The sequence below is a fragment of the Thunnus thynnus genome, chromosome 5, assembly GCF_963924715.1.
Source record: "Thunnus thynnus chromosome 5, fThuThy2.1, whole genome shotgun sequence".
Taxonomy (NCBI): Eukaryota; Metazoa; Chordata; class Actinopteri; order Scombriformes; family Scombridae; genus Thunnus; species Thunnus thynnus.
In genome coordinates this window covers 29,873,733-29,895,145 of record NC_089521.1, presented here as the reverse complement: position 1 = coordinate 29,895,145, position 21,413 = coordinate 29,873,733, and the positions used below count along the sequence as shown (strand labels likewise).

At 40.7% G+C, this 21,413-nt stretch overlaps 1 protein-coding gene across 1 annotated transcript in view; it reads right to left on the bottom strand.

The window, feature by feature from the left end:
• Nucleotides 1–8,713, bottom strand: part of met (MET proto-oncogene, receptor tyrosine kinase) — a 77,199-nt gene extending 68,486 nt beyond the window's left edge. Inside the window, exons 1-2 of the mRNA XM_067590630.1 lie at nucleotides 8,390–8,713; nucleotides 5,522–6,731 (exon numbers count right to left, since the gene is read on the bottom strand). Of these exons, the coding sequence (XP_067446731.1) occupies nucleotides 5,522–6,730 (1,209 nt within the window). The 5' untranslated portion in view covers nucleotide 6,731; nucleotides 8,390–8,713. The remainder of the gene's footprint in view (nucleotides 1–5,521; nucleotides 6,732–8,389) is intronic.
• Nucleotides 8,714–21,413: the final 12,700 nt, after the last annotated feature.

Here is a 21,413-nt window from a genome sequence, read left to right as displayed (position 1 = left end):
CCGAGAGCTGCCTGAGGACAGAAATGGCCCTAAAGAAACAATAAGAAAAGCAGATTTGTTCTATCACGTAGACAGCCTAAAAGAGGGCCACTCATCATTACAACATTTATCATATCTTGCTGCTTAAACTGGAGTTAAGAGGCACGTCTGAGCTGACAACCACCACTTAAAAACTTCAAAACATGCTCTTACACTGAGATTTCAACCTCAGCCAGATTCCTCCTAGAGAGTTTTTTTTCTGCCAAAAATACAATTTGGTGGAGCAAACGACAAAAATAACCTGCTGTGCTTAAGTATGCCTCCATCGAATGTTTACAACTTTTATGAATTTATGGCGGCGCTTATCTCTTCACAAACCTCATAATAACAGAGAGTCTACCTGCCATATGCCACTGAACACTAGTCGTAAATCTATTAAGTACTGCTATGATTAGATCCATTAAGTCCAAGCTTACAGCACGTGCATCGGATGGGACAGTTGCACAATGGTCTTACCGATTGTTTCTTTACCTGGCAGCTGAGGACAGGAGGATACAAGTAAGACGGTCAGCGATAAAACTTGAAAACGGCGTCACTGAGATAAAAGCTCTTTTGGCTGCAGCGATTCAGCACTTAACCTGCTGCGTCTGTGTGTTTGGAGGCTCATACTCAGAGATGAAAATATTTGGAAACAGCAGATTTTTGTGCCATTTGTCTGTGCTGAGTCTACTGAAAAAAAAACAAAAGCCAGCACTCTGGTTTTTAGTGTGTGTATTTAATGGATATGTGTGTGTCTGAGTTACTGAAAGAGGATCACTAAATGAAGTTAATATTGCAGCTGCAAAAGGAGGAAGTCAGCATAATATAAAAATCGTGTTGTTTACAGACTTATCAAAACATGCCATACTATACAACACAGTAGTTAGAAACAGAAGGATTCCTATGATAATTACACACTGTACAGATGCTCCTGTACCTCCAGCAAAACTGATGTCATGCCTCACATCAACCCAGTAATCGAGTGAGTCAAGAGGAAAGAATGTCTAATAACGGAATAGTACTCTCATTCAGTCAGTCACTCTCGCTCGTGAGTGATCGAAACAACAGTTTTCATATCGCCGCTCGCTGTCAAGAGGTGGAAACAGACAATTACTGTTTGGGAGTTCAGGAAGGAAAGGTTTGCTCAGCAATCATCACTCGGTACAAATAAACTTTTGTTTGGAGCCGCCATAGCATCAGGCGATAGTTTGTTTGATTTGTAACACTGTGATTTAGTATTTAATCCTGTGCACAGTAGCTCAACAGGCTCTCTGAGTTATCGGTTTACAGCAGAGGATGGCTTCTAGCTTTTTCACATTCCAAAAACACCGCTAAACGTCTCTGTTAAGCATGACATCAGAGAAAAACTTGTCACATCTGTTCGCCAAAAGATGCTCAAGGAGCGAGGAGGCCCTCAAACACTGAACGTTTTTCATCTGGTTCCGACGTGCTCTGTGACAAAAAATGTGCCAAATTTGCAGCTGTCCACCAAAAAAAAAGTGCAATATTACTGGGTGAATACAACAGGCTTTAATGTGGACCACAGAGTTTTGTAAAAAGCTTTGATCATATCAGAATATGACACCTTAAAAAGTCCATAAGAGATCATTTTGATCGATCAATCCAACATCAACCCAAATAAAAAGGCTCTTTGGTGTTACCGATGCAATTTCCACTTTCCCACAGGTGCTGGTAACAGGTGGGGGTCGAGGGGAGGGGGAGGCCTCGCCAGCATGGCCGGCTGCCACGGCGGGTCGAGGGATCATCTTCCGCCCAGCTGCTGATGCCCTGTTATCCCTGAGCCATTCATCACGGCTCGCTGAGAGTCAGATATGCGCTGCCCCCCGAACCCCCACCCCCCCGCCCCGGCTCCCCAGCATTCCTCGCTTTCCCCAGTGGATCTCCACTGCTGATAGCTGTCAGGACCCCGCTGATGTACCCAAACACCCACCCACCATGTATTTGCATGTATTTGCAAAGCTGGTTTGAATCTGTTTTAAGAACTGAACCACATGTCACTTTCGTGTTTCTGTCTAATCTCTTCAATGCAGTCTGCGCCTTTAGAACCACTACATACTACGGGCATAACAATGTGTTTGCAATTATTATGTGTACTTTTTTCTCCCCCCAAACATTTTGTTATGCATATAGTTTTAGATTCACCTTTCCACTCAGCCACTAGTTTTCCATTAATTTCTAAATTGTATGAAAGTCAATTAGTAGAGTCTTGAAGCTTGTTTGAGGTGTGTAATCCATCACAGCGAGCATCAAGTCTGCATTCCTTTTGTCAATTGTTGCATGGTAATTCAGTTTAAGTGCAGATTGATTTGTAGCATTAAGTCTTTAAATCACCTGTAATGTACTTTACTCTGTAATGATAATGAAATGTTGGCACGAGTCAAAGGAACCCTCTGGAATTTCTGACCACTAGTAACGCCACGGAGACATATTTTGATGAGCGGTTCCCCATTTTGTTTGTATGTGACACACACATAAAGTATCCACACAAACCCCACGGATACACGTTCCAGTTTCACACTATTCCACTACTAGTGGACAACCAGGAAACATTGAAACGCACCAACAAAAAAGCAGAGGAGAAGAAGAAGATGACTGAAAGCTGGTGTATGGCTGTAAACAGTGCAGGTTTAGAAAAAATAAAAACATATTTTTAAATCTGCTTTGCAAATATTTTATAAAAAAGGAAATGCATTCATTATTAGACCTGAAGGACACACATAACATTCATTACCAAATGAATGGAAACAAATGCAATGTTTGGAATGGTAGTAAAATCTATTGAAATTTCTGAAAACACAGCAGCATTGTTTGCAAAATGGTTAATTGCAATATAAAGAGTACAAAATGTGTGATAAATAAATGGGATAAAAACATACAAACCCACTGCTACAACCACACAAATGCTTTATACCTACAGTGTTATGGTACACGGTCGTGGTGTGCTGCCAAGTTAAAAGCAGCAATAAATGTTCCTACTGTGGACACACACGCAATGATGTTTAAACTAGTCTGCTGACAGTAATAGAAAAAAAAAGTTATAACCTTCGCAGTAACACACACACACACACACGCATACACACACACCCAATGTTTTGACAGAAGTCTTCGTCGGGAGCGAGCTAGGTGTTTGCACACGACTCTAACATTAATCCTGTATGTGCTTGCCCTTTTACAACATATTTACAGTACAATATATCCAGGAGACTATGGCAATCCACTGCCTGACTGGTGATATACTGTACCGACTGACGCTGAGGTTAAGTAAAGATGAAGTCAGAGAGGCAGCGGCTCAAGTACACATATTGACGGACCCTTTTGGCAGGGTGGTCGGCAGTTAACTTCATGTCACTATTGATCAGGTGATACAACTGATTGATTGAGTCAATGTTGATGGATTGGAGGTGAGTGAGTAATGGCGGGGGGTAACGAAGTGGCTCGCATCAGTATGGGGAGGGGTGATGGTTACTACAGTACAACACATATGAAGGTTTATACACATTTTAGGGCCACAATGTATAGGATGAATTAACTTAAATTAAGCCATTATATTCATTATATTCAGAGGAGATTTTGTGATTTTCTGTCATTTATATACTATTATAATTTGGGATATCTATGTTAAATACTGTCAAAGTTCCAAAACTTGAGGTGAACCTATGTAAAAATGCTCCCTGCAAGTCAAAACCTGCCTTGAACGCTTCATTTGCAATGTTTCTTTTACTTTCCCAACAAGATGACATCCGTTCCGTTATCTTTGTTGCTGAAGTCCACTCTCATATCCCAGATCAGATTTCGGCTCGAACAGGTGCGGATGTATTTGACAAGTTTATATTTTGAACGAAAGAGAAAAGAAGTGAAATCCGTTTACTATTGTGTCTTTACATGGCCTCCAGAGCCGACTGAAGCTTCCTGAAGCTGGCCAATCAGAACAGACTGGGCTCATCGGGAGGGTGGCCTTAAAGAGACAGGAGCTAAAACAGCCTGTTTCAGACAGAAGCTGAACTGAGGGGCTGTATAAACGGCCAGTATAAGATAAACAAGGAGTTTTTTGGATCTGTAAATCGTGTAAAGATATTCCAGTAGAGCCACATACTAAAAATATTGACCTGAAAATGTCCCCTTTAATATTTACAAATCCTGCAGTCAATAATAGTCTGAAGTCTCCAACCCAAAAACATCAGCAGACCTTTGATATCTTCCCTATTAATCCTCTGTAAGGCCTCTACTGCAGTCATCTTTACTTTTTGCTTGTTACCTGGCTTTTTTTCCCTCAGCTTGGTCTTCAACAATTGAAACACGTCATGATCAGTTGGATTGAGTGATTGACCCGATCACTCAACTGCTTTCCTTCTCTGTATGTTTAGGATCATTGTTATGGTACTTTGTCCTAAAATGGGGAGACTATGTATAAAAATGGCTACGAGTCCTACACTCTTCACCAAATATGGTTGTAAACAACCTCAACTTTAAGCCAAGAGTCTACATTTAAGAGTCAACATTTCAGTTCATTTAAACTCCAATGCATTGGAGCAATGAAAAATGTCCTACTGTTCCACAGACTGCACAGTACACAGCAAGTAAGTAATCCATAAACACGAAAGAGGATATGAAACAGACATAAAAGTCATAGTAAACACTGTAATCAGAAGTTTCTTTCTTCACATTTCCCTGTGAGGCAGATGTCAGAGGTCAAAGGAACAATTCAGGAGCAAGTCATGCTTCAGTGTCTTGCTCAAGGACACTTAGACAGACAGACAGTACACATACTGGCTGCCTGAACCTGAGACCACCCAGTTACAGGACAATCTCTCCAGCAAACAGGCAAGCCTGCCTGCAGCGAATAAACAGCCAAGGCTTATAACTCTAAAAGATGAAAACCAAGCTGTGAATATACAACAGATGACTGACTGAGGCTTTGATCATGATGATGCTGAAACTTTGTTGTGATCTACAGAGACTAAAATTGTGTTTTTTGGACTCCATCTATGTCGCTCTGGATAAAAAGGTCCAAATGCTTAAAATACCGTTGTTGAGCAAAGAGTTTTGCAATTTAGTGCGTGGCATCATCCTTCATGCGCCAAAAAAACACATTTTTGGCCTGGACACCAAGACAGATCTTTGAACATACCAAGTTAGTGCAGGGTATATATTTGAAACATCCTCAAATACATTAATTGGCATAAAAATATAAGCCATAAAATGACATGTTAATACAGCAGTAGCCATTGTAGAGGTCACCATTGAACACAACTTCTGCTATTGCAGTTTATTGACTTTCAAAACTTAGAGCTGAAATCTATGATCAGGGCTCATTTTAATAATAATAATTTATTCGTATTTACTTTGAATACAAAAACTTTCCTGGAACAGAGACAACTTTTGTCCTTTGTACATTAATTTGTTTACGCCATTTTGCAATGCAAAGTGAGAGTTCTACAATGGCTACCCTGTCACAGTCGCCTCAACCCCTCCAAGCACTTACCACATTGTAGCAGGTCTTAGTGTCTGATCCAGTGAAGTGATACAGGTCTACTGTGTTGCACCTCTGCATGTACATCTTGAACATGTTGTTGATGTGTTTCAGCGACATGATGCAGACGGCTGAGTTGGGGGTTGGCTCCGGAGAGTTCGGCTTTCCGCGGGCGAAGGCGGCGAAAAGCACGTCGTCGCCCTCCTCCACCTTCAGCTGCTTTTGCAGTTCTACGTCATTGCCCACCTTAGTGACGTAAGCAGCTTGGAGGATGTTAAACACCTTCACAGCTTCCGTGGAGCGCCGTCGCCTCTTATCGGTGCTGATGCATTCGAGGGGCATCTCCACGTAGCGGCGGATGTCGAGGTCGGAGGAGCACATGCGGACTATGCGGGTGTGGTAGGCCTGAGAGTCCCTGCTCACCCTCTGCACGGTGAGGAAATAGGTGAAGGGTCCGCTGTGGAAGGAGTAAACATATCGCAGGTAGTAGTTTCCACGTAGAGATGGAATCAAGTCCATGTATGAACGGCTGGAGAAGAACGTGAAGCCATTTTGGCTCGTCTTCATCTTCCGCAGGGAAATGGTGTGGGGATGTGTTGTGCCGCCTGATACGTTACTCATGCCGGGAATCTCAGAGTTTCCAACAAAAAACTTGATAACGTTGCTCTCCACGTTGAGCACCTGAGAACCAGAAGGGCTGACCACAACATCTGAGTTGCTTGGTTGACCCTTGCCTTGTCTCACCTTGTCTCCAAAGCAGTACACCTGTTCGTCTACAGTTTTCGGGCTAATGTCATCATCCAGGACGTGACGCCGGCAAACACCGTTGTCCGCCGACCCGCAGCTGTACAAACCCTTGTCATAAATGTGCTCCACCACCAAGGCGATGTTGTGGTTGTCCACCCTGTCACCACCGCCTGTGCTGCTTAGTTTCCGGCCGCAGGTTTCATTGGCAAACAGCGGCCCTGTGTGGTACTCTGACAGCTTCGTAAGATTTGGGGCCAAGGCGTAGATTCGGTTCACGGCCCCGACATAAATGATCCCATCCAGCGTCACCATATTCTGAATGGTGAAGTTAGTGGTGAAAGTTGGGAGCTCGTAGGTGACCGAGAGGTTGAGTCTGGATGTCTCAGATGATTTATCGCACTGGCCCTGCACACTGGGGCACAGGGCCCACAGCAGCAGGATGGCATGAACGGCTTCCAGCGGGCGAAGATTCATCCTGTTCCAGAAAGAGGAGACATGAGAAATGAGTAACACATCCCTGCTGGAACACAAAGCACTACAAACATTCATCATAGATATCTCTGAATAGACTGGCCTAGATTGTCTGGAGTGTGAATGTGTGGAAAAAGGGCACAATCTGTGTGAGGAGAAACAAGAGGGACATCCCAATCCCTTTTTAGATTTGTAAATAGGACTCTGTGAGGGTGTAAAACCAGGGTTTACCTCACATTACCACAAGCAGTGACACCAGTCATACTGAAGTGACTGGAGTCTTTATAGTGACACAAAGCTTTAATATCAGTCTCCCAATCATCACGTTTCTACTTCTGACTCCACTGACCCTAGACAAACCAGTAGTCAGAGTTGGGTGAGCACTTCTGCGGTGCTTAGCTCCGTTCCCAAATGACCACAGCGCAAGGCAAAGCAGTGAATCACCAAGAGAGCAGTCGGCTCTGCAGGGCGACACAACCACGAGCCTAAGTTTAGACAGCAAGAGCCCAAGGGAGCAGAGATAAACTCAATTAAAACAAAAGAGGTGGGAGGGAAAAGGCAAGAGGGACCGTCCTACAAAATGATAAATAACCCCAACAACTAAATGGTAATCCACTGAGAGATGCTTTTAGTGGAAGGAGGGAGGGAGAGAGAGAGAGCAGCACCAGAGAATTTGCAAAATGTGCATTTGCCTGTTCCCTATCTGGATGTGGTTTTAGAAGTAAACCAAAACAAGGCAATAACATCCAGCACCGTAGGTTGGTTTTATACTCATGCCCACAGCAATGCATACATATCCTCACTGAGATTCCCTAGTGTACAATTTGACTGATTTATGACTGATTTCTCACAGTTAGCAGCTCATTGGGTTTTGTTTTTTTAGAAGCAAGTCAGTGGTCAAAAGCAGCCTTTAAAAAAAAAAAAAAAAAAAAAAAAAAAAAAAAATCATACCACCACATAAACGTCCAGGGAAAAGATTTAAAGACAGATATAACTAACAGCTGCCTGTAGGCAAACTCCTATGAAAGTTTAGAGCAGAAAATATCACCAATGAGGGCCAAAGACATAAAGAGGTCTGATTCAACGCCATCGGAAAATAACAGTGATGTCATAAAAAATAAACACAAAAACGAGTATAAGTGAAAAATTAACTCACTATAAAAAATAAAAACAACTTTAAGGGCCTATTATAGCGTATTACACAGTATATATATATATTTCTTATACTAAGGGGATGATGTGATGAATAGCAACTTGTTGTGGTCTAAAAACATGAGTAATAGGGTGCACAATATTGCGCACCTGCACCAAACACAATAAATTTACAGCCTCATTGCACGGCTGTTTTTTCTAAGGACAAAAGGTTGCGTGAAACAGTGAAAATGTTTTCAGTTTGAGAGGAAAGTGACTCATGGCGAAAAGTCTCAGAAAACACACATGGGAAGTTGGTAAAATGGTGTTCAGAGCCAGAAAAAACATTTCAAAACAGGCTGTGATATCCAAAGTTGGTGTAGGAGGTGGAGGAGGGGGCGGGTGGGGGGGTCAGGGGTTTCATGGTCGGGGGGGACATCTCTGTTTACGCATCAAAATACAATTCAAGACTCAAATGAAAACATAGCAAAGTCAAGAAACTGAGAGAAAATCCAGAGAGAATAAACTCACCTGTTAGCGACAGTATACGCTCCCTTAGCTCAAATCATATTCCGCTGGTCTCCTCAAAAGCGGGACTTCTTGACTTTCTCATCAAATCCAAACTGATCGCTGTGGATTTTCTCTCTTCGCTTTTTTTTTTTCTCTCCGTGAAAGAAAAACTCCCAGAAAAAAAAAAGATTTTTTTCTTCCCTCCGATCTGACTTTGTCTGTTTTCCTGTAATTAAACTCTAGTTTGTTGCTCGCCAGTTGAACACGAACCAGTGAGACTCAACACTATCTGACTGACCGCATCCAGCAGACACGCTGCTGCTGCTGCTGCTGCAGCTCTCACATCAGCCTCTGTCGTGGCGCGTGATGCCCCGCCCCCTCCGGCTCCAAACGCAGTGACGCGTCCAGGTGCTGAGCCTCATCTGTCTGTGGAGCTCAGGTGAAGCAGACACGCAGGTAAGAAAGCTGAAAAACTAAAGGGAACTGTGTATTATGAGCTTTACATGGATTATTATGCGGAACAAAACCACCAGTTAAAACAAAACTTTACTTTTTTTGGAGAAACACTATTCCAATTTAATGCATCATTTAATTATATTTATATCTCATTTTAAATGTCACCCTTTATGTCCTAAAGGAAGTGTTAATTCTTTATTGCCTAACATAAAACAACTCAGTTTGGAGGAATTTATCGACCAGATCCATCCATTCCTCTGAATAAGGGTGTTTAGCCCATGAATAAAGCTTATTTTACAGCACAACTGAGACTACTAATGTGCCCTTAACACTCCATAAATGTTCAAAATCAAAGAAAAACCAAGGGAAAAGGGTCACACTGACAAGGAAAGTCTTCCTTTCTTCTTTAAGTTCCACCTGACTCTCCTCCAGAAGCCCCTGTGAGTCAGAATACTGGTTGTCATGTTAAAACGGCTCACTCAGCCATAAATAATGAGCTAAGTTATAAAGCCTAAACCAACTGTGTGTGTGTGTGAGTGTGTGTCAGCTATGAATCACAGCGGGCAGCACAAAAAATTCCTTTGTCCCACTTCCTGAAAGGAGGGCAGTTGGAATGAAGACTGGAAAGCCTGATAACAGAGTGCGGATGGAGAATTAATAGGTAGGAACTGCTGAAGAGCAGCACAGTGGCTGTTTGCGCTCACTTTCTGACAGACACGGTGACATGTGAGGGGTTTTAATGAGACAGACAGACGTGGGACAAGTGTGTTCAAGTGGCTGGACGAGTGATGTGACGGAATTTGTGACGTCTAAAACGCAAAACGAGACATATCACTCCGTATGTGGATGTGATACGTGTTTGAGTGAGGTAAAGCGTCATTAAAGACTAATAGTTTCCTCTCTCATCCCCTTTTTCCACAGGTTTTAACAACACAAAGGCTCAGCTGCTTTTAAACGTCTGCTACATTCATTTATTCTTAGAATTAAAACTGGCCATTCATAACTTTACTTAGGGACATTTTCGGTGCAACCCCTTCCGTTTAATCAACCTCTCTATTCTCAACTCCCTGATTTCCCACTGGACAACACTGTCACCTCTGACATCACACCAGAGAGCCCTTAAACTGTCACTGAGTGCATCACCAACCTTTATGTCACCTCAAAGGACTGCTGACAAGGAATCTTCATTTACACGTCACAAAAACGTCACTGAAAAGAAATTTAAGTAGCAACATATTAAACCAATATTATTAATAAAGAAAAGTATACAGCGGTTTAATTGAAACACTTAATTCTGTGTAGACAAATCAGAAAGATGCATTTTTGGAAAGAAATACAATCTAAACTTAGTCTTCAGTATCAACATGCAGCTACAGCCAGGAGCCAGTTAGCTTAGCTTATCACATTGATTGGAAACAGGTGGAAAAAGTTAGCCTGGCTCCGTCCAAAGTTAAAAAAAAAAGCTCACAAATCAACACGTTGTATCTTGTTTGTTTAATCTGTACAGAAATGAAGTGTAAAAACAACCATTCATGGATTTATTGAGATCTATGTTTTGGAGTATTTCTTTTCACGGTGCAGTGACTTCTTGGAGTCTTGTCATCACGCTGTGAAGTGTAATTCTCAAAATGTTGAACTATTCCTTTCAGTTCATACATTGAAAAGCATGATTACGGTCCAATTTAAGCTCTAAAAGCAGGCTGTTGTACCGGATGATGTTAATGTTGCATGCAGCAGACAAAGGTCATTAGTTTCATCATCTCAAACAGCCACTTTCTCAGTGAATCTTATGAATCCCCCGTTGTATCACCCTCACCTTTTCATGCTCACTTTTATGAAGTGATAATGTTTGAGAACATCAGCTAACTGCCCGAAACGTAAATTCAATGTACGTTCTTGTAAAAAAAGTTCTCCTATAAAAGTTAATTGTCTGAAACTCAACCTTTCTTTTTATTTCTTACTGATGAGCCAGAGGCTTCACAACACACTGCGTCACTCTCTGTAGCCTGTGTTTATTAGAGGAACTGTGTTTTGCATTACCTCTGGGCATTTCTGACACAGTTGCTAAGGGGTGTGTCTAACAAAGGGTGTGTGTGTCTATACCGGAGGGGTGTGTCTTTGTGGTTCCTGTGGTGGTAAACTCTGCTTTGGCTTGAACCCTTGTCTTGGCGGGGAGCAGAAGAAGAAGATGAAGAAGAAGGAAAAGGTCAGCTCAGTGGTGAGCCTCACACTGCTGGCATGCAGAATGTAGAAACCCCGACGTATGACACGCGCTGTAGGAATGATCTGCATCCTGTGACCACAACACCTGCAGCATGACAACTATGCACTTTCTATTTTCTGTGCATGTTTGTGTGTTTCTATACATGCTCTACAGTGGTTGAGATGAAACCTAAAAGGAGATTTGGTGTGTGATCGTATAAAGTGGCATGAAGGGTCAGTTCACACACATGACAGTTTCTAAAAAGAGATGTTGCTGTTGAGTTTTTTGAAATGTGATTTTACAACACTGTGAGCACCATAAATTAAATTCCATTCACCTCTTTTATACTTGGGTGGAAGCAGAAATCTCAGAGACTGATACACAATACGGCTTTCATGTGATATGATTGAAAGCTCCAGAACAACCACTAAATGGACCTGTGGTAAGACTGTATTGCCAACTGTTGTTTCAAATCTCATTTTCTAAGACAACACAAACCAAAAGTCCTTAAAATGCTCTTAAAAACTGAAATTTGAGCATCTACTGTTCCATGACAACCAGGGATACTCCGCTGAGGAAGAAGGTGTGATATGATTCAAAGCTCCGGAACAGCTACTAAATGGACTTTGTGGTGAGATTGTTTTTTTTCAAATAGAGGATATCGTCTTATTGATTGGTGTGTTTACGTCATCTTTCTTCCTGTTTGTCTTTGTTCTGGAGGTTGTGAGTTAACAAAAGACACATAAGTCATCTTTTAACACATCTATGGAGGAGGACGGCACACACTTTGGTCACTTAACACAACAAGTTTGAAAAGCAACACAGTGAACTATAATCAAACAATACAGATGATAAAATCTCCCAAACTGTGTCATTATTTTAGTTAATATCAGTTATCATCTTGTCAGAACAGGTGGCATAATATTTAGGGTGAACTGACCCTTTAAAACCAACCACAACGGCATGCATCTGACTTATGTTGGCGCCATCTGCTGGTCTTTGACGTGAACAGGAATTTTTGGTCTCCAGGGACGTGACAGGAGCCTCGGGGTCGGGCTAATTTCGAAGCTACTGAGATGAAAGTGAAAAGAGAAATATTGCAGGGAGGAGCAGGGAGGAGCAGGGAGGAGCAGGGCTGCACTCAGTCTCGGTTTCACCATTTCTGTCATCCATCCCCATGCGCCCAAACCTAGTCCAACTGAGATTATTTATCACCTGCAGGGTCAATACAAACCCTGGTTAACTGCTGACCGGGACAGTTATCTCTGATTGATGCTCTTGACCCATCAGAGGCCCTGGCTTCCTCATTCTGCAGATGGACTCTTTACCTCTCCCACTTTCCTTTAGTTCAAAAGAGGGAGGGAGTGGTAATTTCCTCCTTCACTCCATCACTCAGCTGTGTATCTCCATAGACGAGCTTCTTCAGCAGGATTTTTAAAGTTCATGACAGATAATGACAAAACGGGTCATACAGGGGTACATGAGAAAAAGGAGGTTAAGGGAGGATTTACAGCTGATTCTCTTGTCTGTACTGTATTGGTTCTTAATGAGAGAACGGTTCATTAAGGACTCATGGCTGCTGAAGCTCACAAATATTCAATATAGATGCTTATGGCAGTAATCTGAGGGGTTTAAAAGTGTGACTACGACTGATGAAAAATACTATAGTGAGATTTTTTTCTACTTGGGGAAAAAGTTGCACCTGTTTATAAAATCTTCATCTGTCCTGCAGCTGCATTGAATTAATTATGGTTTATTTTTTGCAACTGCAGATGTACCAGCTGGTATCTCTGCCTCATTTATGATGACTGTTTAATGGCAGTTATAAACACCCCAGATGTGAAAATGTGACAATTATATCAAACTGATAAACTGACAGGTCTCTCTTCACTACTTTTTTTTTTATTCCCTAAATGATTTCGTCATCATTTCTTTCAGCAGGGTGGTGTAAATCTAACATTTAGCAAGAATGATTTCATTCTCTGAAACACATCTGCAACTTAACTCTATTGTAGCTGTTGAAAATACACATCATGTGTTGTAGTGTCCACATAATCTTGTCCATATAGTATATCTCAAAACATGGGCAAGGAAAGCAAAAACAACGAGTCTGATACCTCTGCTTCCCAGGACAGTGCTTCAGGAAGTTTTAGAAATAAATGTAGTCATGAAACTACAAACAAAAAAGCAAATATCTCTGCAATTGTTAATATAAATTTACTTTTTCTTCACGTTATTTTTCAGCGGTGTTATCCTCTTATAAATGCATGTCTTGATCACTTATTGTTTCCTGCCCAGACGGGAAACTTTTGTCGCCTTTGTGTTACAGTGCAGCTTCAGCGGTCATCAGACCACTCTGCTGGAAGGCTAGACTCCATATTTTCATGTCTAAACAGACAGATCTCATCTTCTGTTACCTGTTTGTCGGATAGAAACACTCCTAATGAAAGAGGAAATCAAAAGATTACAATCTCATACATCACAGGAAATGGTTACTGCAGTAGCCAGGCATGAAAACTGCTGCGTCTGTATCTGACAATCTGTCCAGTCATGGATGGAGCCACAACAGAGCTCATATCAGGACCCACCGAAGGCCATCAGTGGATGTTATAAACATAATAAAAAAAGCAACGGTATCATCAAAAGAAAGTGCACACATGGCTTCTGCAGAATTTACACCACAGAGTCCATCAATATCCCCAAAATGAGATGCTGTACAATACAAAATAGCTCAGTGGGTGTAACGTGGTTGAGTTTCAGCTTATTGGACGGCTTTTAAGACACATTTTAAACATTTACACGGCTCTCAAAGTGACCGAGAATGACTCAAAAATGCCAAAGAGATTCGGTGTTGCTCAGACAGACAAATATCAGAAATTTAACTTGTTGCACATAGCAGTTAATTTTGATTTACTATAATAAGACATCAGTTCTGTACACTGCAAGAGAAAATCCACTTTTACTCTGGTCTAGTTAAAGTAACCCAACTACAGATTTACAAGACAAATGTCTTTGCTCTTTGACTGTGGTTACTGTAAATTATGTTTATTTTGACATGCTGTTTCTATAATGTAATCAAAAGAAAAAAAAAAAAAACCCTACTGCATTCAGTATACGGGATTGCCGCTCAATTTCCATTTCCTGCCAGTCTTGTCTTGTTAAACTGTTTATAGGAGGCCTTCAAGAGCTCTTAAACTCTCCCGTCCTGGTTGTTTATCTGTGGAAGCTTTGACTAAAATAAACCACACGCAAGTACCAGTGAAATCACAGCATCACATCTGGGCTTTATGCTGCATTTTTGTGCATATTCTTTATAGTTATTCTCCTCTTCGTTGTTGATATTTTAATGCAAACAGTAATCTGCAGCAAGTATTGATCTTTATTTGGCATTTTTATACCAGTAAGTTGTAACAAAGTGAGTGTTTTTGTGGACAAACAGAATAACTATCACCTTTACATTGATATAAGATTATATTTTATGAAGTTTTATTTCTGTAGATTACAAAACAGAGGATAATGATCTGAGGAAGATCATGTGATATAACTGAAAGCTCCAAAACAGCCACTTAAATTGGCCTGTAGTGAGACTGTAAAGGCAACCGCTGTTTCCAGAATGAACTTTTAAGACAACACGGACGAGAAGTCCTTACAAACAATAGAACAATAGAAAACAGTGCATCTCCTGTTCCATAACAACAAGGCAAACTTTGCTGAGGAAGGGGGTGTTAACATGATTTCAAAGCTCCAGAACAGCTACTAAATGGACTTTGTGGTGAGATTGTTTTGTCAAATACAGGATATTAACAAGATATATCTCCTTGACTGGGGCGTTACGTCATCTTTCTGTTGCTGTTGTGTCTTTGTTCTGCAGGCTGTGAATTAACAAAAGGAAATATAATTCATCTTTTAACACATCTACGGAGGAGGATAGTAGAGACTTTGATCACTTGACACAGCGAAGCAGTTTGAAAAGCAATACAGAGAACTATATTCAAACAACACAGATGATAAAATCTCCCAAATTGTTTCATTTTGTTTCATTAAGTTATCATCTTGTCAGAACAGGTGGCATCATGTTTTGGAAAGAATTTGTCCCTCTTATTGTCACTTGTAAATGACAGATTCTGTTGCAATCAGTGTTACATTTCCATAACCAAAGTATGTTTTACTATCAATGAACACTATAGTGATTTAATCTATATTCATAGAAAATTCATCAAGATGATGGACGATGAAAATAGGAGATGAAAACAGTGAAGTGCAACCAAAAATTGAGAAAGAATCAGTAGATGAAGATATCAAAGATTCCCCCTGTGCACTCTGATGTATTACGTTGTCCAACACTTGACACACAGATGTGGTAAAAGTGACGTATCCCTTCAAAGAGCGTACTGACTGACAGAGAACCAGGTGTTCCAGGGGAGAGAAGAACATCTGTAAAGAGCTGGTGTGGTGGACGCTCAGCCGCAGGGGATGTATCTGCGCCAGCCTTCCTCTCGCTTGATGTCATAGCACGCTTCATCATTTTCATTATTCACTACTGCAACAGCTGACGGAGCGTCACGCCAGAAGAAGATTGTTCCCCCTAAAAATGCTGGATGCGGATTTGATTTTCTCTAAAGGCCTGTTTTCATTTCAAGTCCGATGACAAAGGAGCCTCTGTCAATTCATCAACAACCAGATTTAAGGAAATTTACGAGAGTGGAGGAAAAAAGACATTCTGTGCAGGACAATTAAGGAGTAAAATAGCAAAACAAATGTAGCACAAATATGAAAAAGCAAAGGTTGTTCCTTTCTGCTTGATATTAAGGCTTCATAACTCATCAGAGGTGCCACAAACAAGTTCACACTGATATGTCAACAGCATGCTGAGCTAATTCAGGTATATTAAAAAAAAAAAAATCAAGTTAGGGTTTATATTTCTCAGTATATGCTCCTCCTTTGTTTTGTGCTTTCATTTTTGGCATTCATGTGCATTTATGTTTTTATGTATGGCTGCAAGGAGAATTTGCTCTCATTGAGTTCCAATGAAATGAATTATAACGGCCGACTGTCATCACAGAGAAACGCAGGTGAAAAATCACATTTAATACAAAAATATCCAGGTGCAGAAAACACAACACAATATAAAAATAAGAAAACAAAAGTGCAATATGCAAGACATAATTAAGACCATGGATATAATTGACATCTGTCTTATATTTACAAATTTGGATAAAATGCCCTGCAGCCAAACTGCCTGAGAGAGCTGGTTGTGTGGGCGAGTCAGGGCAAACCAGGACAGCAGCAGTAGCTTCCCTGAGGGTTTGTTTGTTGAGACCAAATAAAGAGGACATGCTGGAGAACACACGGGGTTTTGTGTATGTGTATGTGTGTGTGTGATTTGACCCAAGAAACCAGCTTTGTTTCAGCTGCAGATGTCTGTTAACAGATCAGAAAGGCCAGCGCTGGACTGCAGATGAATGTGTAGTCGGTCAGCGCCCACTGACGGTTGAGAAGCATCAGTATCGGGCTGTACTCTGCAAAACAAACATATTGTGTAATCAAGAGAAATTTGAAAATATCAAACAATATTTGAAGGCTAAACAAAAGTTCTTGGATCCGGTAAATCAGGCCACTTAGAAACATCTGACCCTTAAACTACTAGAATATGCAATGAAACCTCAGAGACTTTAGATGAAGGTTCACTGAATATTCTCAATGTTGGAAATAATACAACATGAATTCTCATGAATTCTAGATGTGTTTCTTGTCTGTTGTAGCTGAAAAATAGGTTGAATACCTTACTTAGACAAATCAAGAAAAACTACATCAAAACAAACTTAATAATTCATGCAAATGGTGCATGACAAGATTATTTATCTTGAATGAGAATTTCCTTTTTGGAATTCTAAAATACTTGAATTTCCCTCGATACAGTCTATGTTATACAGTATTTATACATGTTAATTATAGGAGAGGAAGGAGTCACATGGAACAACCGGACACATAAAACATCTTTCTCATAGGACAGAAACCAACTAATCAGAATTAGATTAATCACTTGACTGAATGACCTGTTGAGGAAAGCAGAACAAACACCTCAGAACGATCCACATTAGGAAAGTAAACACAAAAAGGTGAACGGAAAGCCTAAATGTACCACATAAATTGTCAAAAGGTAGCAGTGCTGCTTCCTGGGGTCAGGCGTCAAGCCTTAAAAGTTTTCAGTTAAACAAAACCTACAGAGCTGAAGTGACAAAGATGTTAAAGTATTCCCTTCACCACTATATTCACAGAGAAGGTGAATGTCTCTACTTGATGTGTTTTGACAGCAATAAATCACACAAAATCACTGAGAACTCGCTCTCTCTCTCATCGCTGATGTGTCTGCTGCGAGAGGAAACAGCTGCTGATGCTGCAGCCTTCCAGGTGGTTAAAAGCCACAATGTTTATGTCACCTGGTCTCTGTCTTTCCACTGACGAACACGACAGACTGAGTCATCCGGAACCGAGGAGAAGAAAAGAAACCGAACGTCATGTCTTTCTCACGTTTGTTACATCAGTTATGTTGCTGCTATTTCACTCTTAAAGGACACTTGTACAGCTGACAACCAAGGAATTTAGGTTTAATCTAATGTGGCTCTCACATCGAGAGAAGTTAAATGCCTTAATGAATCATCTAACAAGGGCATATAAATTAGTCAACACTTTAAAGGAACACAAATTAAAGGAAAAACTGGTACAGGCCCTCTAAGGGGACAAGTGGATCCAAACCATGCCAGCAAAATGCCCCCCACAGCATAACAGAGCCACCAGATCCCCTCAGTGTAGGGGTCAAGCATTCAGACCTGTACCAGTTTTTCCTTTAATATGTCACCCGTCTGTATCAGTGAGATTTATTTATGTTAAATAGGCAATATCTCCCTCCACTGGCAATATAATGTGATACAACACAGCACCATTGAAGCAATTACAATAATTACTCCGCACATTCAGTGGTCTGGTTTATTCTGTTGACACTAAACAATGTCAGGACGTCTTGTCTGTCGTGACTCATGGAAGCATGAAAAAAAAGGGCTTGTTAATAAAAGACTCTTTAGACCTACAGTTTAGAATATACAACACTATATGGACAAATGTATGTGGATACCCCTGCAATGATATTTTAGACAATAATGTGCTTCCAACTTTGTGGCGACAGTTTGGGAAAGGCTCTCTTTATGGGCCAGGCTCATAAAAAAATAGTTTTTTTCAGTTTGATGTAGAAGAATTTGACTGGTCTGCACAGAACCCTGACCTAAACTCCATCTATCACTTTTGAGATGAACTGGAACACAGACTGCGAGCCAGACCTTATCGCCCTATCATCAGTGTTGGACCTCACTAATGCTCTTGTGGCTGAATGGGAGCAAATCCCTGCGGCTAGCTTCCAAAATCTTGTAGAAAGATTTTCCAGAAGAGTGGAGACTGTTATGGCAGCAGATTGATACTTATGGTTTAGAAATAGTCTATTAAACAATGGCTGTCCACATACTTTTGGCCATATCGTATATATGCATTTCTCAATTTAGCCCACTAGAGGGTGCTGTTGCATTATAAAAATTAAGGTGAGCGTCTCAAAAATCAAGACTTTTTATAGTAATACTGCTTGACTTTAATATATAGCTGTACCAGGAAAGCAGAGACACTGCCCAGTACTAAATTAAATATTTTTCCCAGCATCATTTCCATTCTTATTCACAGGAGGCTGGAGCTTTTCCCTGCTAGGACAGGTGTCCACCCCTCCTTCAGGCTCAGCACAGATATCCACGACACTCCCATTCCCATCATTTTGTTGTTTATAGCCTTGAATCCACCTGACATGCATGTCTTTGTGCTGCTGCGAGACACCTACATCATGCACACTCACTACAGAACAAGATTATATGCCAGAGTTTCATTCTGGGAAGGGACAACACAGACAACTGAACCACCACAAATTTATTCACCTAAAGTACCACACAAATTTTGGCTCCTGATCATTTCATCAACTGCAGTCTGTGCAGTTTTTAGAGTTTTGGATGTATTTTTCTTGTGTTGCAGGCATCCATTGATTTCCATTCATTTTTTGCATGGTATAAAAATCAATTAACAGATTCTTGAAACGTGCTTGAGTTGTGTCCGTCCTAGTGTACATAAAGTCTGCATCAATATTTGTCACCAATGTTAATGACTGGAAACTGAATGGAAAGAAGTGCTGCCTTTAAAGTAAGAGAAATACATCCAAAAGAATGAGATATCTAACACAAAAGACAAACTTACCGCCACACAGAGAAGTACTAAGCTACTATAGCAGTTGCTGGTAACTTCTCACCCTGGTTGTATCAGGTCACTGCCATTAGCCACTGTCCAATCCTGTCGTCTGCATGGAAGTAACAGGACCATCACTGTGCTCTCTCATCCTTCCGTTATGTCCAATTTGGTCCTGCACTGCAAGTCATTGGAAATTTCCCCCTCTGGAGCAACAATGAACAGGTTTTACTCTGTTTAGGACCTTTAACTGCAGCTTGCCCAGTAGCTCTCAGTTGTGTCTCTGTTGTGGTCCAGCTGGAGCTGTCTGAGTGTCTGAGTGCAGACTGTTGAGGTCGTGTCTGTCTGTACAAAAACCACTTTTAGTTTGATATTTTTTGGGTGTTCAGAAGATTCCACAAGCTGTTTTTCCTTCTTTCTTTAATCAGTTTTTCCTTTTGCTTTCTGTCTTTCCATTCTCCCAGCATCTTATTTGTGATTTAGTATTACCATGTTGAAATTTGTCTATATTATTCGCTTACATAACGCTGGATAGGCTATCTTCAGGCCCAGCATTCATGTTGTTTATCATAGTTTTAAGATATTTCCACTGTTAAAAACTTTGGCCCATCTGGATAAAAAATATTCTATCCCTTGCACATTAAAGAGGAAGAAAGGGGGCTGTATCTCCTCACCTGCTTTGTACAATTAAAGAAAAATTTGCCTAAAATTAATATATACAAATGTACACTATAATAAAACCTTCAGTTTTGTAAACTGAGCAAGATATGTCACTTTGGCTACTGGCTTTGCTCAGATTGAGAGATAAAGTTGCATCTTGAGAGACAAGTCTTTTTATTGTGCAGCAGATGGAATATTTTTCATCCAGACTGACTGAGAAGTCTGTGAGGATTTTGGAAATTCTTACACTAAACAGCCAAAAGTATGTGGACATTCCATATACTTCTGTGTACTTTTAGTCCAGGGCTGTTTTTTTATGGTTTGGGTTAGTTTAAGGGAAGCCACTTAAGGGAAATCTTAATGCTACAGCATACAATGATATTTTTAGACAATAGTGCTTCCAACTTTGTCTGTTTCCTGTTTCAACATGACAATACCGCAGTGCACAGCCAGGTCCATAAAGGAAAGTCTATCCCAGTTTGGTGCGGAAGAACTTGACTGGTCTGCACAGAGCCCAGTAGCCAGGCTCCAAAATCCGGTAAAAAACCTGAAACTAGAAGAGTGAAAGCTGGTTTTGCAGCTGTTTTGGAATGAGACGCTCATCGAATGAATATATGCGTAATGTCTGGGTGTCTACATACTTTTGGCCTCTGTGACTCAAATGTTATGAAAATACATAACCAGTTGGACAAACTTTTTCATTCAAGGGAAAGAGAAGGTGTGTTCAAACTCTTGACTGGTACTGTATATGGTAAGCGTAAACTGTAGCTAGGTTACTACCTGGAGGCAGCCCTAAACAGCTCGTCTGTACCCTTTTTCTACTGTATCCACTTTATCTTTAAAAATCACCCTTGATGATAAACAATGAACCACTGTTAAGTCGACTTGACTTCATTCTCAACATGTTACTGTTGAACAATACAGTTTACAGTGAACGCTTGTCTCAGGCTGTGTATTTATGTGCCTGTTTTTGGTGTAAATTAACTTGAATACAGTCAAGAGACTTGAAATCAGTCTCATGAGCATTGCCCAACGTTTTTATTTGTTTCTCATGTAACCATGGAAATGCTGTGCCAGGGTTGGAAAAAAAAATGCTATGAGCAACCCTGCAGGCATTAGGCCTTACTGTCACTGACTCATATAAATGCTAGTGAAGGTTTGGAGGGCACTGCTGCTGGGAATGATCTTTCAGCCGCTGTGCTCCAGCTTCATTCTTATGTTATGTTATGTTATGTGTTTTTTCCACAAGTAGCTTCAGCTGGCTGGTTCCTGCAGCACAGATGAATGAAACCAGTATCTACTGTGAATCATTACACAATTATGTCCGCTATGACTCATCATCACAAGTAAAAAAAGAACAAAAAAATCCACAGTTAATATCTGATTTCATGATGGAGACACACATGCTAATGATCACTTACAGCGTGGGTTAAAAAAACATAAACAAATGCACAC